The sequence below is a fragment of the Pleurodeles waltl genome, chromosome 9, assembly GCF_031143425.1.
Source record: "Pleurodeles waltl isolate 20211129_DDA chromosome 9, aPleWal1.hap1.20221129, whole genome shotgun sequence".
NCBI lineage: Eukaryota > Metazoa > Chordata > Amphibia > Caudata > Salamandridae > Pleurodeles > Pleurodeles waltl.
Genome location: NC_090448.1, coordinates 1,002,228,915 through 1,002,248,068, shown reverse-complemented (window position 1 = coordinate 1,002,248,068; position 19,154 = coordinate 1,002,228,915). Strand labels below are relative to the sequence as shown.

Below are 19,154 nucleotides of genomic sequence, written 5' to 3'. Positions count from 1 at the left end.
TTCTTTCCTTTTATTCACTCATTTGTTTGTCCTTTGTTGTATTAAGTGCTTATAAGTGAAGAATTGTATATTGAATTTACTTACTTCATCTTGTACTTTGTAATACTGTTCCAGGTTAGTTGTATTCTTTTGTGTTTTCTTTATATAAACATTCAATAAATATTGTTTGATATAAACAAATAATCAAATGCAAATAGGTTCACATAATTTAAATTTTACCAGATGTGTACTTCTTTGCTGCTGTGTGAGTGTATGTTCGTAGGTCCTGACAGTTTCTATGGATACAAATAAGCACACAGCCCATATGCTGCATCTAGCATTATGTCATTATTGATTAATAGATAGTCACCTTGTAAAAATCAAGTTTCCCATTCCTTGTTTTAGCTTCTCTAATTAACTTTCTTTCCTTCACAGACCTTTGTTTCTTCTTCGGGGACACCAAACCACATACTCCTAAGCCATGGATCATTGTAAGTGATGGTTGCTCTTAATTTCTGCTTTTCATCACAATTTCTAAATCTAAATTCTTTGAGATCAGCAATTGGTTATTGTCAGTTTAAATAAACTACATTAGCACTAATGAGTTACACACTCTAATAAAACAAATACACAATAGTTACATTAAAAATATAACAGTGTTACAAATATTCAGAAGTTAATTTAATAGGCACTATGTATCAGAATTCAGCACTATTTAAAGTGTACTCAATTCATCTGCAATACAATCATAGAAACAGGAACGTTATGGAAGTGTGTTCAAGCAGTAGCAACATGAATGTTCATTTATACTGATGAGCCTTCAGCGTATGTGCACTCTAGTGCAGTAGCCTGCTTTCCTGCTGTTCTCATGAGTTAACTGAACTTTAATTTTACTCTTACATAGTTGCAGCTTTACAGTCATATCAACAAAAATGGCAGAACAATCAAAGACTTTAACATATGGGCTATGCATATCGAAGTATAAACGGTCATTGATCTTCGAGCCACACTGTGCTGATGGCCAATGCACGCTCAGTCCAACAGCAAAGTATGCCACCTGCTCTAGCAATATTACATAAGGAAAGGATCACGTTTTATTGGAACAATTTCCCTTAGGCAATTCATAAATCAAGATGCAAGTGTGTAAACTGAATAACTGGGGTGCAAAGGTACATTCTTGTCTAATGATCCATCAAATTGCATCTGGGAACTCATTGTATTATGTATTATTTGATTCTGGCCTTGTACTATGATGTAGTTCACTCAGTATCAGCAATTATCTTTGATCTCCCCAAATCCAATCAATTTTTCCTATTTTGAGACCATGAATGACAGTGGCAAAGTTGCTGAAATAATCCACAAATTGAAGGGAAAATGGATTGGCCCCACTGGTGAGACTCTTATTAGTCAGTGGGATTAGTGTTGGTGCACCGTGAATTATGGCTATACCCCCATGAAAGGGTACCTCATTCAGTGACAAACCACCAGCCTCTGAGCCCCATTCCTCTAAATGCCTATGGAGTATCCTCTCTGGGAACCCATTAGGGCGAAGATACAGTACTTGCAGGTACCACTCTACTGCCTCGCTAATAAATTATTCATGACTGTATAATTTTTGATTACAGCATAGCATCTAAAGGGCCCAGTGACAGTACACAGAGAGCAGCTCCTTTGTGATGCCACAACTTTCAGCAACAAGCAGACAGGCGAATATTTTCCCATTCCAATGCCATCTTCATCAGCTTCCCATACACAAAGGCGGTATCCTACATGAAGAATAGATTTCACAAGCAACAAATAAATCACAGGAAGGAAACATATGTTCTCAAGACACCACCTTTCACCTAGGTTGTGCTCTTCTAAGAAATGCATCTATTAGAATTTTACTTTTTCAAAAAGTGAAATTCTTTTGAAAGATACATTTGCACTTATCAAACACTTGTTACTAAGCCTGATAAAATAAAGTGTTTTACCCTTTACGTAACAGTGAACAGTTAACATGTTGTCACAAATTGAGCAGCTCTAAAAGTCTTTATTTAGAAAAAGCGCATCAATGCACTTAAAAGAAGGGTGGAAGGAGATGTTTCCTTTGCTGCCAAAAAATAAACTCAAACTTCACAAAAGAGTCAGTAGCAAGTCAACATATCAAAAGTTGGTTAATTTGCTATCAGGCAATATGTTTTTGGCATATGCAATGGAATAAAATATTTATAACCAACAGCGCTTAGTGTAGATCTGTCTCAAAGATGTATTTATTTGCTTATATATAAAACAACCACCACCTGGCTAGAGTCTCTTGTAATAAATGTTTCTCTCAGACTCAAGACATCCATTAGCAAATGGTGTACCTGATGCACATTTGTTGACATTTTATTAGAGCTTTAGTTTACCTTTCCAAACACTTCAAACTCTAACCCCAACTGCTCACTTGTTGCTGGGTTTTCTGTTAAAGAACTGGGACAAGTGAAATCTCTATTCTAAGATACAAACGTTAGAGGTTTCATTATGCAGTGGGAAGATGATCCATACTGATCACCTTTTTTGTGCCTGCTAACCGTTTCCCACCTACTCTCTCGGTGTTCGTGGTCTCTTGATTTATTACTAAATGATTCAAAAATAAATAAAAAGTATCAAAAACGTTCCAACCAGGGAAAAGGTGTAAATTACCTGATTACAAAAACTAGTTCATTTGAAAGTCACATTTGTTCATGGAAAAGTAGGAAAAATGTAGGCAACATGCAATCCTGATTCACAAAGGTCATTTTGCCACAATTTTGCTTGTGGAGATGTCACTTATAGATGAGGATGTTCTGCCACTTTTGAAAATGTTTCTGCAGTTGTTGATGTCTAGGAGAGGAGGTGCATGTGGGTCATTAGGAGAATGTCAGGCGAAATGGCCACGCAAATGATGGCAACATTCACAATCACGGCCTTGTTAGCATTCACAACCATTTGCAATAACTATAACCAGCTATCCATATGTCTGTATGGATAACGAAGTGTGCAAATGTGCAGAGAATCCACAATACTCTTGTTTCAAGGCGCAGTAAGTCAAAGGATGTATTCATATGGAAAACATTTTACAGATGTAAAAAACCTATTTCATAAACTCTATGTGAATTCATTTTCCATGTGTTGATGAATCCCTATTCCCAAAGTATATATTTTTTTAATATAAAAATTGTTTCCTTTCTTCGATACAAATAAATAGATCAAAAGAAATACTGCATTCTCATCATCCAGCAGTGTTAACATTTGTCATGTAGCAGATGAAAACCAGAATGTTGTATAAATGTTGCAAAAATGCGATTTTTGTTAAAAACCCAACATTAATTCAAATATTAATTCAAGCCGATATTATCTTTTTAATTTACAGCACAAAAGCAGAAGCAGGTAAGACTTTGTATAGTATATTTCTAAGCTGTTGCTAATTTGTTGGCAGAAGTTAATTATATAAAAATTCAAAAAGATTCAAATTGCGCTGTTTGGCTTCCTCATACAATGTTAAAAATAATGCAAAAGTAGAGTAGATTTTGACACCACTTCTGGCTGCAGACTTACACCTAAGTGTAGACTTGAATGTCTACACCCCCTAAAATCAGAGAGTGGCGACATCTAATACTGAACTTGCAAGGGTACAGTTCCTACTGATAACTTTCCATATATAGTTTGATCTCTCTGCCACTGGGGCAGAGATCTCCCGAAGGTTAGGAAACAGAAAATTAGTAAAGTTTATTAATTAAAAAAGATGAAAAATCTTTTAATGCAAGCTACAAATGTAAAATAATTGAAAACAATAATTTACAACTAAATAAAATAAAAAGTTACAGTACATTATCTCATCCAAATAAATTTCTGCAGTCAGAGCACTTTCCAAGGGTGCTTTTGTGCGATGTTATTGGACTCAGCTCCCTCAAAGGAGCCGAGGCCAATGCCGTGGCACTGTTTTTGCTGGGCTTCCAGGCAGAAATGTCATAATACGATGTTTCTGCTGGTCAGCCCGGTGGAAACATTGTGAAACAACTGAGCGGGGGGGCGTCGGCATGACGGCAGCCTCCTTCTCGTGGTTATGGCAATTGGAAGGTCCGACCACCAAACTTGTAATTAGGCCCTTACTTGTTTGTAGATGTGTTTTTGTATTAGCATGTACCTGCCTAAATCCCTCTTTACATTTCCCTAAACCCATCCCATAGAGGAGCAAATGTTCCATATTTTCCAACCATGTTTCATGTTCAGAGATCTCTGCCACAGTGGTCGAGACCTCTGCGTAGAAAAGAGCAGAGAGGCAGAGGTGCAGCTCTTCACCAGTATGTAGGTGTTTTGTAACATACGAGTAGTGCCACTGTAGCACTATCAAACATACTACAAAATGTAGATTGTGAACAGGCCTCAGTATTTATAATGACATGGATGGGTGGTCACCATAAATGGTGCTCCAGAAGATCATCACACCAAGATAAATACTGAACTGTTTCTCCAATGATCAGTGATTACAGCAGATTTTTTTAATTCCCTCTGTAATCTTATTCATGTAGTCGAAAGAATATCAACACAGGTTTGGAGGGACTTTTGAGAATCTTTCATCTACTAGCCTGATCACAATGAGACCTTTGGATCGGTCTGTTGAACAAAAAAAAAACGCTGGTGAAGAATAACCTCTATGATGAAGCAATCAGTAATTATCATTTTGACTAAAAGGCCCACTTAGTATCATAAACATATTTCCTGGGGGCGTGGCCAACCATCATGGCCACACAGTCGTAATCCATATGAGCTCCATAGCATTCACTGATTATTCAAGTTAATGGGGGGCCCACCTCAACCCTATTGGTTCATAATGCTGGTGAAGTGACTGAGATGGAGGGGGAGCCAAGAAAGCCGTCAAGCTGATTTCCCTGACCACCACAGAACTCTGAGGCAGCCAAGTGAAGCCACGAGAGAAGGCCGCAATTAGGGTCGGAGTGACTCACCAGCAAGGATGCGGCCACATTCGGGACTCGACACTCCCCACGGCTCGGTCCCTTCTCCGATCCCCACCCTGGGTGCTACCTGATGGCTGTGGAGAGCACTGCTGGCCCATCGGGCCGGGGAGAACCAGCGACCACTATTGACCTCTATTGGCCGCCGCATCGCCCCATCCCTGATGACTACGCAACCATGCCTACGGGTGTCTGTCCCCAGGAAGCATTGAACAGACGACCCAGAGCTACCATAACCCCTCCCACCAACTACCACATCACCCCAAAGATCGTCGATCAGGGGCCTGAAACAAACTCGTCTCACCTGACCCAGTAATAGTGGTCACACAACGTGGCACCCGGGTGCTTGTCTTCTCAGAGAAAGTTTCACTTTAACCCCTGGAGGATTCTTGCTTGACATCACCCGCACCACAAATGCTGTAACATTCTCTCCCACGCAACTGCAGCATAGTAATACGATCACTTGCTCTGCTTAGCCCATCACTCGTCACCATGCACACTTATAATGAGAGTGGCAGTAGACAGCATTATCACCCCTACATAACTTGATGCCACAGAACAAATACACCAAAGTGCAGATTATGGGAGGAGACCAAAGAGAAACTATCTCACAGAAGGACATCTTTCCCCACCTGAGACTCTAGTATCCTACACTGCGTCCCTGAATCCCCCCTGAAGCTAGCTACATAATAAGAGGGGGCTTGTGCCTTAAGAGCATATCCAATCATTTTGAAGGGACCTTCCAATGATAAGCACTACTGCAAGTGGAAATGCTTAACTGCAAACACCGCAACATGACTGAGGGAATGGTGGTGGCCTTGGTTAGAACTGATACTAGAGGTGGAGGGTCTGAGGCCACCATTTACCAAGGACTGCCCAAATCAACAGTGTTGTTCCTCTACATGCTGCCCAAAAAATCCCAAGCCAATAGGGTCTCCAGTTACTTTCAATCAGCAGAAGCTCACACCCAACCCGCATTGGTGACAGCAGACAGCAACATAGGCCTGACAATTCTTTCCTCCAAAAAAAGAGTTACAGAAGGATCTTCAGCTGATCTTGCTGCCTCCCTAAAGACCCTCAGGTCAGATCTTACATCCAAACTTAACATCCTACAACAATATGTGGACACTATTGGGGCTTGGACGCAGGATCTTGACGATCTCAAGGACAATCTTCAAGCTACTCTATTGAAATACAAAGACCTTGAGAATCAATCCAGGCAAGATAACATTTGCCTACGAAATCTAGAGGAAGGAGCAGAAAGTCATGAGTTGGAGGCCTTCATCATCGGCTTGTTTTCAGAGCTCTTAGGCGCACAAAGGCCAAAAAGTAAACTGGACAGAGTCCACTGAATGGGCCAACAACACCGAGGAGGGGTGACATGGCCCAGATATGTCCTAGCCAGATGGACCTATCCTTTTGGCCTTGACTTTTCCTTTAAGAATAGAGCATACCACTTCACAGCTCTGTATGAAGCGACAGAACTACTGGAAGTCCCAATTCCTGAGTGGGACCTTTCTGGAGGGAGATCCTCCACTAAAAACAGGTCGGGTCAGAGATTGTGGCTCCCTTAGCGATGACCTAGGCACCAGGTGAAACGCGTGGGCCCCGGAGTGACCAGCTTTATCAGCTGAGAGTCCCCCGTCAACCTCTTCTACACAACACCTACTTAACTCCCTGCTGTAAATGTTTTTGCTTACTCCTGCTGAACATTTGTGAGGTTGGCCACATCTGGGGGATTTCTAATATCGAGCATTCTATACACTTGCCATCCTAGGCTGACAACACCAGGGGTGAGCCATTGATCCTCGAGGCACGAGATGCCTCAAGGGGGTCACAATACCAAATCACTGCCCCCAGTTACAACTCAACTTTTTGGTTATGTAACCATGAATGCCACATGTGAAACACCTATTTCTAGTGCTTCTTTTATTTACCTGTTGGGGACTAAGGCTCCCCATTGTTTACGTGTTACTGTTTGTCAATTATCTCATCAGTGAACCATTTGTGATGTGTAAGGGGAGATTTGCAGAACTAATTATGGAGGGAGGTGATACAACTAATAGCTGGCGCACAATAAAATGTGACCCGCAAGAAAATACTAATTACCAACCTTATTAATGGTATTAACTACACCTCAAATACAAAGGGGTTTATCTCCTCCCCTAAAAGAAATAAAATGTGAAAATATATACTAGACAAAAGATATGATATAGTAGCCCTACAAGAGACCGTTCTACAATGTTCCGATTAGCACAGGCTCTGTCATAAATCTTACCCCAGATATACTGTTCTTCGGCACCAACTAAACACAATGGAGTCATTCTGCTTTTCCCCTCCTCTCTCAACTTTCACTTGCTAGGTACTAAGACAGATAAAGAAGGGAGGATAGTGATGGTCAAGGGGACACTCCATGACAGACTCTGCACAAAGCTATCAGTAAATGCCGCTGCCTCCTCAAAGGCCACATTCCTCCATTCATTTCTACGGGGGAGCTCGCAGAAGGGCAGATTGTCTTGATGGGCAACCTTCAACCTTGTTTGGGAATCTGCCCTTGATACTGCCTATCCCCAACAGTCCCACATAGGAAGCTCACAAAAGCCTTAAAACAGGAAGTACATGCTATAGGCCTGATAGATGCTTAGAGGTCAAGCCACTCTACTACTGCACGCGACTATACTTTTTTCTCACAGTCCTATTGCTCTTATTCACAGCTGATCTGTGCATTTCTTAGCCAATCCCTACGACATGCAGTTAGGTTGGCCACAATCTACCTTATTGCCCTATCTGATCATGCCCTGGTTGAGATTGTTCTGGTTTGGGCAGCCCAGACACCTAAACAAGGATGGTGCTTTTTCCCAAATTCCCTTACCAGGGACCGCCTCTTTCGAGATAATATGCATAAGACAATTCATGAATTTCTTCCCTTTCATATTCCTCAAGACTTCTTATACCACTACATGGGATGACTTTAAAGCTGTATAATGAGAGAAATCTATCTATTAGCAGCACAAAATAAACAAAAGCCTCAGAAATGCTTCTCCTAGAAGCCAAACTCCATGTGGCTTAGGGGGCCCACAAAAGACACCCCAACGCTGCAACTACAGAGGAAATATACAGCTCTAAGAGGAAATTAAATGCAATTTACACAAATAAAGCAGAGTTCAATTTACTCCAAATTAAACACAGGTTGTATGATAAAGGGAACAACATTGGCACCCATTTAGTTCAACAACAGAGGGTGAAACATGAAAAGGAATGTACAGGCCATCTTACAACAGAAGAAGATAAGATGATTAATTCTGAACAGGAGAAAGCAAAGCCCTTCCGCACTTTTTATGAAAGCCTTTATATGGCAGAGACACCCAGTGAAGACACAACTTGATTATTTGGAGGGAGTCAACTTACCCCAAGTTTCCCCAACCCTAAAAATGAAGATTGATGCAGTCCAATTACTGAAGAGGAGATGCAGTTAGCTGTGAAGGGTCTTAAGCTTCACAAATCTCCTGGGCCCGATGGGTTTACAGCCCACTTCCATAAAACATTTAGCACTGAACTAACACCCAATCTAACTCACTTTTTTAATTTCATAACATTAACGGGAATAGTCACTCCCTCCATGGGTGAGGCTCTGCTCACAGTTATCCCCAAACCAGGGAAGGACCAGCACAGGTGTGCCTCTTCAAGGCCCTTTTCCCTTTTGAATCTTGATGCCAAGTTGTATACTAGAATATTAGCAACAAGACTATAAAGCATCTTGCCAGAGCATATCCATCCAGGCTTTATCCAGGGGCCACAGACGCATGACAACTTTAGGAGAAACACCAACAATCAGAAGCCTTCCCTTCGGCCCCATTGATCATAAAATCTCACTTTTTTCAGACAATGTCTTGCTCTCTCTTACTTCCCCAACTACATTGCTGTCTGCTTCACAACAGGAACTTGCACAAGAATCAGTAGGGGGATACTGCATAAGCCTTCATAAAACTTCTTGCTAAACCTAAGACTCCCCACATCTGAAGTGGAAACCTTAGTACAAACAACTCCCTTTCAATGGACCAAGAAAGACATAACATATCTGGAAATTAAAATTACACTCGAAATCTCAGATCTACACAGTGCAAAATTCCCCCCACTCCTCCCACAACTCAAAATGGATCTTAGACGGTGGGCACCCCTTTATCTAATGTGGTTGGGCCACATTAATGCAGTCAAAATGACTGTCTTGCCCAGGGTTTTCTTTCTCTTCCAAGATTTCCGATTGAGCCAGACCGAGAATTCTTTTCAGAGCTTTGTCCCCCCATAAAACGCTTTACTTGGCAAAATAAGAGAGCCAAGCTTTCCTGACAACAGCTTAGAAGACAAAGAGAAACGGGAGGGGTGGCATTGCTTGACTTCCTCTTGTACTACAAAGCAGCACAACTGAGGGTCATAAATGAGTGGTCCCAGAGGGAGTCCGATAAACATTGGCTCCACATGGACAGGCCAGTAACTGAGCAATACATCTGGAACATCCTTTGGAAGTCAAAACCGAACTGACCCTCTAATGTATACGTAAGCACACACACTAAAACTACCCTATATGTGTGGGACTCTGTAATCAGGACAGACGGCTGGACCACATCTCCCTCCCCGTATACACTTCTATCCACTTTAATCCAGCATTTCGTCCACAGCTAACATCAGGATTGTTTGATTTATGGCAGGGGGGGCTGCCTAATGCTGACAGATCTCTTTTATTGCTGGAATATTCTCACTTTTGAGCACTACCAGAGAGACTTTGGGCTACCCGTCACTGAGAGATATCACAACGTTCAACTAACACACTGGGGCCCTTAACCTGCAATGCACCTAGCGGCCACCAGAGCCCTCACCCCGGTGGAAAAATGTGTATGCCAGTCTGGACGTACCAAGGCCTCCATATTATTCTTTTTAAATCTATAGCTCCACCCTATACTCCATGCCAGGTGCATTTTTAGAACAACTTACTTGGGCCCATATTTATACTTTTTTAGCGCTGCGTTTACGTCATTTTTTGACGCAAAAACAGCGCAAAGTTACAAAACACAATTGTATTATGTAAGTTTGCGCTGATTTTGCATCAAAAAAACAATGCAAATGCGGCGCTAAAAAAGTATAATTATGGGCCTTGGTACCTCAATCTCAGATAAGCAGTGGCAGAAATTATAGAACACTATCCACTGCTTTAACCACTCCCTGTGCATGTGTGAAGCACACTATAAAATACTATTTTATTGGTATCTTTACTCTACTAAAATCAAAACAATATTCCCCAATCAATCTAACCTTTTCTGGAGGGGATGTGGTCTGCCATATTTGGTGGAGCTGTCCCACTATCCACCCCTTCTGGGCCGAAATCCTAGCACACATAAAAATTATACTAGGTCATCCCCTACCTTCTACACCAGACTTTGCCCTTCTGGGTTTAAGGGATGAATCTCTAAAACGACAAACCTCTAGCGACTTCTCTATCCTCTGTCTAAGTCTAGGAGCAGCAAAGACAGCCCTAACCGCATCCTGGAAGAAACCAATGGCACCATCTCTCTCCCAATGGCACGCCAGGTTATGGCAAGCTTTAACAATGGAGTGGATGGCAAACACACAACTAGATAACTTCAGAAATACTGAATACCAATGGGGACCCCCGGCCCACTTTCTATCGGAGGTGCTCCCCCTCACAACCTAGCCCCACTCATACAAGAGCGCTCCACCTCTTTCAATTCTAGGTTCCTTCCAGAAATACCCTAGCCATGTGCTACTGTCATAGTTTCCTTTCCACAAATTACATCTACGTGAGGTTCCTTGCGTCCTGCGCTCACTCGTGGTTCCCTTAGTTCTAGTTCTTATTGGGGAGCAGGGTGAGGTTTGGGGTTAATGAGCATTGAGAAGGTCGCACCTCACAATAAGGTGTACACAATAGCTCATTTGACTGTGCATGATTTTTTCAAAAGTATGAAATATTTTGAAACCCGTTTGGGGTGCTTTTATTGGTATTTCGAAAATGCCTATAAAAATAAATCCAATAGAGAAAGTTTGACAAACGTATTTTCCTACATAAGAGCAGGACAGTCTTTGTAGCTAAACAAAGTACCAGACAGTGAAAAATAAGGTCACCACCCTTTGCTTATTTTGAGAGGGTAGTTGATACCTCAATAACCATATTGCTAACAAATCCCATGTCAGCTCATACCGTGCATCCCCAGGTTGCCAACCCCCGTGCCCATCAGCCTTTATTGCTCATCCCCAATGAACCAGTATTTCCATTACTGCATCAGCCATTAGCCATGCTACTCAAACAGTCAGTATTGATCATTCCCCATCAGCCCCTTTTGCTCAACCACTATCAATCAGCATTGCTTATCCACCTTAACCAATAGTTAGTTGCTCATCCAGTCATTCCTAGTCTTGCTCATCCACCATCAGACAGTGTTGCCAATACTCGCCAATACTAACTATGCCAGGTTTTGTGTTATTCCAGCTATGGTTGCTCATCCTTCCATCAGCAGGTATTGCTCATCTACCATCCGGCAGATTGTCAGTGCGCAATTGCTCATTCCAATCCACCACTGTTACTCATTCACAAGTATTGCCAATACTTAAGCCATGCATATCCCTCATCAACCAGTATTACTTATCTGCCATCCATCAGTATTGCCAATATGTTACAGGGTATTGCTCAAATGCCATCAGCCAGTATTGCTGTACCACAATTCACGAGTACTGCTAATGCTACAGACAGTATTGCTGATATCCCATTAGCCTGCAATGGTTATTCCCTAATTGCCTGTAATGCCCGTTCCGAATCATTGATGTCCATGAAACTGGAATTACCTCACAAAACACTAGTGCAGATCCTACAGAAGCCATCGTAGGTGACATAAGCAATTTGGAGCATTTTATAAATTCACAAAAATGTAACACAACATAACACAATTTAACACTCTGTCTATTGGAATACGCAGGGCCTGATTCACAAGGCTATTTGCATATGTAAGTGCATCCTAAACATAAAAGCAGCAATGTTACGTATAAAGCCATGTTTGGGAATCACAAACGATGGTTTTACAAGCACAAAACAGTCGCAGACATATTTTAATGCGAGTACATCTTCTATTAGGAACCATATGTGGGAGGTAAAGAGTGGGAAAGCCCTCAAAGATTGGGAGCATTCATAAATGTACTTCGTTGGGGCTATTCACAAACATTTCCTCAAATCACTGGCACCCTAGAAAAAGGTCACAGATTTACAAGAGCAGCAGTAAATCCATTCCAGAAAGAGGATAGGAAGAGGGAAATGCCTCTAAAAGCGACGGGGTGTAGGCGAAGGGGCTTCTTACAAGGGAGAAATACTTTCACAGTGGGCACAACAGATTTCAAAGTGCAGATGCTTTCATGCCAGACATTTATCTGATCTGTGGGCGACTGTTATCAATGTCTACGTATGGATGCACAACTAATTTCTCATGTCAGTAAACAAGAAATTACTAATATTTTCTACCAGAGCTTCTGTGAACCTTGGCATGGCAAAGCCTCGCATTTGTACTCCTGGGAATCTGATTGCATTTCCAATAAAGCACAAGTTTACTCCATTCTTAAGAAGATCCTCAATGGAATACATTGTCGAATTTGTTTTTTTTAAATATCTGTCACACTTTGCACCCTTAGTACTTTTGAGTAAAATGTATAATATTCTTCAAATGGCGGTACCTAAACAGGAAATTATATTATGCTTTGTTTCTAGATAAACTAAAAGTATAAAAAGCAGAGAGAGCAGGCAGCCAGTTACTGTTCCTTTCTATTATTTAATAAGAGTTGTCAGAGGGAATGACAAGATACGATTTGTCCCTTCTGCACCCTCGTGAGAAAAACAGGGGCAGAGTTGAGGAAACAGCATTCACAGATGATCTTCTGAGATCGATATTGCTGCTCATTACAATGACAATGTCATCAATCATGTCATCAGTGGCAGCATTTTTGGTGTTTAAAACTTAGAAAATAGTTCCTCTACGAAAAACGGTGTAACCTGTTTATGAGAGTATGAAATAAAAAAAAAAGAAAACAAAAAAGCAAAACATTTCATGTCAATTGTGTTCATATACTGCATGTCGATGAGTGAAAAATGTATTTTTAGCATGATGTTACCCCTGCCGCATCCAATGGCATTGCTACAATAAGACGAGTGGGAGCAGCTGCATTACTTGCCACCTCAAGATGCCAGATGAGGGTACCAGATTATATCAAGGGGCTAATAAATGGTCTTTGCTACAGAAGAGGAAGCCCCAAAGTGGGAAAATGTTGACTTGGGCTCTAAGCATCTTCGACTAAAACTTGTAAAATGAACTGAAATTGTGATGGTTCAATTGAAACCATATCCTTCTTTACAGGCTTTGTATTGTGCGTGTCCTTGCGTCACTGATCAGCTGATGTGTGTTGGTTGTGTGTATTGTGCATGTGTATTCTTTATCATTGTGGGTGTCTGTGTTTGTTAAATAACTGTATACACTAAATAAATTATGATTCTTTTTAGTGAACAATAAACTTTCCATACCTTCATCTTGTTTCCTTTCTTTTCTCACCAGGGAAAAGAAAGTGATGGAACGTGCGGGGTTCAAAAAGATCTCTCCGGACAAAAGCAAGACCAAGCACAAAACAAAGGACAGGACAAGGCTAAAGACCAACAACAAGGACAAGGAATCAGTCCTGGCAAGGGAAAGGACTATGAGGCAAGCCAAAGTTATGGCCAGGAACCTGGGAAGCAAGGAGTTCAAGGGACGTGCCTTGGAGTAGCACAGGGAAAAGGTGAAGCACAGGACCAGGGAAAAGACCAGGGAAAAGGCCAGGGCTCTGATCAAGGAAAGGGTTTTGGAACAGACCAGTGGAAAGACCAAGGAAAAGACCAGGGAAAAGGTCAGGGAAAAGACCAGGGACATGGCCAGGAGTGGGGCCAGGGAAAAGCTGAAGAAAAACAAGTAGGAGTCGGCAAGGGACAGGACCAGTGGCAAGGCAATGGAGAAAAAACAGAAAAGAGCCAAGCAGAGGACAAGGGAAAGAGTCAAGAATATGGAAACTATGGAAAGGGTCTTCAAGGGAGCCAAGGAAAGGGACATGAAGGAACGTGCCAGGGTAAAGACAAGGGACAAAAGCAGGGAAAGTAACTCAGGCAGTTTATAGGAAGCGAACATGACAAGGAATCAATCAAAATCGTCCATCTATTAATGCATGTTGTACCACATCTGTTTTCAACATACATCTCTTCAATTAAACAGCCTTAAAACTCTGCAATTGTATTCCAAATAGATTTTACTATCTGACATTTTTAAAATTGGTATAACTGCAGTGTATACTTTAAAATAAATAAATACATGAATCAATTATCACCTGTTTTGGTGCATTCCGGCCAAAATACATTTTCATTGATTTGTAAATCCACCCTTTGTGCAAATATAAGGAACACTAGAGGAACGAATTGCATTTTCAGCTCCTGGAACATATGATACACTGTTGGGAGGTACTACTTTTCAAGATGGATGTAACTTTCTTTAAATAGTCCTGAGAACTAAGACTCATCAACACCACATCCACACTGATGGTTTTATTACACACCATGGTTGCATTTGAGCTGTTGCGAAGGCAATGCTTTGAATTTGAGAGAAATGTAGTTATACAGCTTCCTCTTTCTGATCTCAGGATTTAGGAATACTCTTAAACGCATAGGTCCTGGCCGGCTTCTGTGCCCTTAGGTAACACCCTTAATCTTTATACTCAACATTCCATTGTGTGATACAATTTATTCAGGAGAAAACTGGTGACGAGATGGGACGAATGTAGCAGTATGCAAATAGTAGATAGACGGAAAGGCATGCAGAAGTAACAGGAAAAGATAAAAAAAGGGGAAGGTTGATTATACAGAAAAGCAGAGAGAGAGAAAGAGAGAGATTGGAGGAAGGCATCCATCTACCTGATGTGTTTCTCGTTATATTTCTTTGTGTGGAACGTCTGGGTTATTGACATCTACTATGGACATAGCCCTGCTACCAAGTCCTAAACCTGCATTCTGTGCTACGTCTGAGCGCCTTGTTCTTCATATGAAGCCCCTGCTATTGTAACACTGGTTTTACTGCCTTGCGGTGCCTTACACTTCCACTGGAGTTTAGTGAGATATTCTTAGAAATATGGTCTCTAGTTGGCAGAGGTATACACTTGTGTCTAAATAGAGACCACAATCCTAGTCAGGGTAAGTCACACACAATCCAAATTATCCTATGCCCACACTCTGGTAGCTTGGCACTGAGCAGTCAGGCTTAACTTAACAAGCAATGATAGGATATTTATCTGGTTAAATTAAGGTCAAAACGATTAAGATTCAATAAGCACAAGTTGAAATATCACTTTTGCAGGGTTAAGAAGAGTCTTAAATCTTAAAAGTCAACAGTTGACTCTTGTTTGCACAAAGTACCTGGTTTGCGTCAAAATTACCACACACGGAGACCACAGAGGAGATGTGTGGAAAAATCACTGTCAGGTCTAACAGTGGGCCAGTCCATGATCCCTCCTTCAACACAGTGGCATTTCAATTATGCACATTTCATTGAGGGAGTTGTCAAGAGTGACTCAAATATGTGACAGTATATTTGGAATTCACACAAAATGTGACACATATATTCACAAAATGAAATGAACTAAAGAGGTCTGCAGTTAATATTGGAAAAGTACAGTAAATAAAATAATGTGCAATAGATAAAAATAGAAAGTTCAACACGTTTTGTGGACATTATGAGCCCAAATGGTATTTTAATGCTTGGAAAAATGATAATAACACCAAGCAAATGCACATGGTGAAGCTTTCACATTATTTGCGTTGTTTTCACATAATAATTCAGTTCTTTGTCCTCAAGTAATCCCGGAGGACTACTCTCATATGTATAAATCATAATTCATTGGATGAACTTCTACAGTTTATCCTAAAAGCTAGAATATGTTTACCGTTAACACAGCAGACCCCTACACCAAAGTGATATGGGAATCCAAACCACAAAATGAGGCTGCTACAGGTTTGAAAAAATTAATTGAGCAAAGTCACATCAAAACATGTGATCCAATTGCCTGTTATAGAGACATGGGATCATGGACAAAGATATGTAAATCTGTACCGTGTCCAGACTACTCCCATGAAGGTTCTGAGTACCTGGAAACAGAGTGACACCTCATGGCTTGCACCCAATGAGTTTCCCCTGTATTTTGGAGACACCTGGTTACCACCATGCGTTTCCTGTGGATTTGGAAGCTATGGGGCCAGGCAATCCCACTGGGCTCATTGATAGACACAGGGTGAAATGAAGCTCACATTTTTAGGATTTAGGGTATGAATGGGCTTCCAACAGCAGTAGCGAGGTTGTCATAAGCCACAGGGCTATGAGTCCAATGTTACTGAGCTCAACTTGACCATTTTCAGGCAACAGTGACCATACAGATATCTAAGGGGAAAGGGGAAACTCTTAGAAATCCTTCTGGAAATAGCAAAGAGCGATACTGGCTTCTACAAAATCCAGATGGGGTTGATTGACTTTCCTCTGGCTACACTCCTGCGCACCATTAGGTCAATTGTACTGATGCTCACTAATAGCCAGTGGGTCGGGTGTATAGACAACAGATTGAGTTGGTAATGTGGACTCACCAGCAGGTGCAATTGTTCAGTATGTTGGGCAGATACTGAAAGTTTTCATGATGTAGATGTTTTAGAGCAGATATGTCCAACTAGTCAATCGTGACTTGCCAGTAACTCCCAGACACCTTCAGAGTAGCTCAGAGACTTCAGTTCATTTTTAAATAAGCACAGGGGCACATATCTTCTCTTTAAGGGGAGGCTTTGTTTATTTTGCATTATTATCACCAGGGTGCAGATATCAGAGCCTGATAATGAGCAGTTCTCAGTCAGATTTATGACACAGGTTTGGACTGGGGCACTGAGGTGAAGATCTAAAGCACAGAGGTATTTAACCCTTAAATAAAAGCCCTTGTCATCTCAGTATTGGAGCCTGAGAACAAAATGATGTTTCTGAATGATTTTAAATGGGAGAACATTACAATGAAAAGTTACCGGAATGACTGAGTTAACTCTTTTGTGAGGGGGTCCTCTGGCAGGAGACAGGATGTGGCACTGCTGCCAGCAGCAGCATCCACCAGCAGAACATCGCCAGGCCGTATCATGGGTCATGATACGGTCTGCGGTGGTCTACTGGTGTGGCGCTCTTGCTGGCAGCAGCGCCACCTTACCACCATCCCCCGGCATGGCCACAGCTGGATTTACACTGTCCTTTTGGTGGAAATCCGGCTGTGGTCATAATCCAGCAGACGGCTGGTAGCAGCGGCGACGGTCTTTTGGCAGCCATCGCTGCGGCGGTAGGTGGTATATACCGCCAATGTTATAATGAGGGCCTAAGTGAAAAAAGCGAAGTTGATTAAGTATTATTCTGGTCTTTATCTGTTACAATCAGTCCCAATAAATAAGTTGCCCTCTGTATTCTGCCACACTGGGGAAAATTCACTATTTCAGTCTCCTAGACTAACCCTTGAAATGACAGCACAGCCAATACCACTCCCAATTATAAAAACTGGTCCAATGTGAATATCAGGATGTGATTCTGAAAACAACACTGCTCTTTGCAGAATAAATGGTGCATAATTCTTTAAAAAGAATAATACAAAAAATATACTGAGAGACATGAAGTTAAGTCTGGTGTGACAAAAGACTAGTGTCCCGTTTGTTTGTGTAACATGGAAACAAGCCATTCAAAGTTCAAGTTGGACAGGGTACAGCTCTGCCCCTAGCCATCATGGCACAATGGCCCATCCTGTCCACACCTAAAACATTTTTGTGTCACTCTCTGGCAGGAATATATAAACCCCAACAGCAAAGCTATTCACAGTCATATTACCCAGGATACTGGCAGAGAGCACAAATAGTTAGAACAAGAAAATGTCAGCTTTCTAAACGTGGCATTGTCAGATTTGTGACTTAAAATCCAACTTTACCATTAAAGAGGATTTTTAATTACAATAAATTTTAGTCTAAACAGCATATCTCTATCTTTGCCCAATCTAAAGTTAGCACTTAATAAAGGTAATAAGGTAAACCAATGTTAGCCAGTCAGAGATATAGGCCTTGCAGCAGTGAAAAACGACTTTAGGAGTTAAGTACAAATGCCATACAATGCAATGAACCCTGTACAATGAACCCTTAGGGCCTTCCTTAGAGGAGAAATAAGTTTTAAAAAGGAAGGTTCAGGCTAGGTAAAAGGTTGATTTAACCAAGTCAAAATGGAGTTTAAAACTGCACTACTTTGAGGGCACAATGAGTGCATCTGCCGATTAGTAGCATTTAACTTACAGGCAGTGGGAAAAAGTAGTACCATTTACTAGGAACCTACAAGTAAAATAAATATACCTATCAGGTGTAAGCCAATCTTACCAAGTTTTAGGTAGAGAGCACAAACACTTTAGCACAGGTTGGCAGTGGAAAGTTGCACAGGACCCTATAAACCAATATAAACAGGTTCAGCAAAGGGAGGGAGTGAAGGTGAAAAGTTTGGGCTGACCTTGCAGAGAGGTCCAGGTCCAACACTGAGTGGACTCTAAACCTTTGCAATTTGCTCCAAATTTGCTTACAGTTCTAAGGAAGGGGAATTGCCAGTTTGTGATCTGTTGTTTTTGTCCACAGAAAACTACAAATACCTAGAAAGTGCTCTTTATCAAATGCAAGGGTATAATAAAGCATCCTATAGTAAAGTAGGAATGCTGTTAAGCCACTGTTATTTTACTAAAACATTATTTACGCTACTAAAAACATTGAGCAAGGGTTTGCCATTGCTACCAAATGTCACACAGTTTAGTGTTATTGAAGCCATAGTCAGATCCAGACTTGTTTATTGTAAATGTTTATATCTTAGGTTATGAAAATGCCTCAACCACTAACTGCAGCTCAACCAAAACTGTGCTGCAAATACCTCTTCACTTAAACACTCTGCATTGGCTGTCTATTAAAAAAAAAATAGTATAATGTTCTAAAAAGAGGACCAGGAGTAGCTAGAGCGCAGAACCCTCAATCATCGGGAAAGCTCTTCACCAGGCTCTTCACCAGGCTCCACTTGCCACTTAGGGATCTACATGGTTAAGAGC

At 41.3% G+C, this 19,154-nt stretch overlaps 1 protein-coding gene across 1 annotated transcript; it reads left to right on the top strand.

Moving 5' to 3' along the window:
• Positions 1–411: 411 nt before the first annotated feature.
• Positions 412–14,353, top strand: LOC138258760 (uncharacterized). The gene is made up of 3 exons (XM_069206012.1): positions 412–470; positions 3,356–3,372; positions 13,559–14,353. The coding sequence occupies exons 1-3, from the start codon at positions 461–463 to the stop codon at positions 14,132–14,134; spliced, it is 603 nt and encodes a 200-aa protein (XP_069062113.1). The 5' UTR covers positions 412–460; the 3' UTR covers positions 14,135–14,353.
• The last annotated feature ends 4,801 nt before the right edge of the window (positions 14,354–19,154 follow it).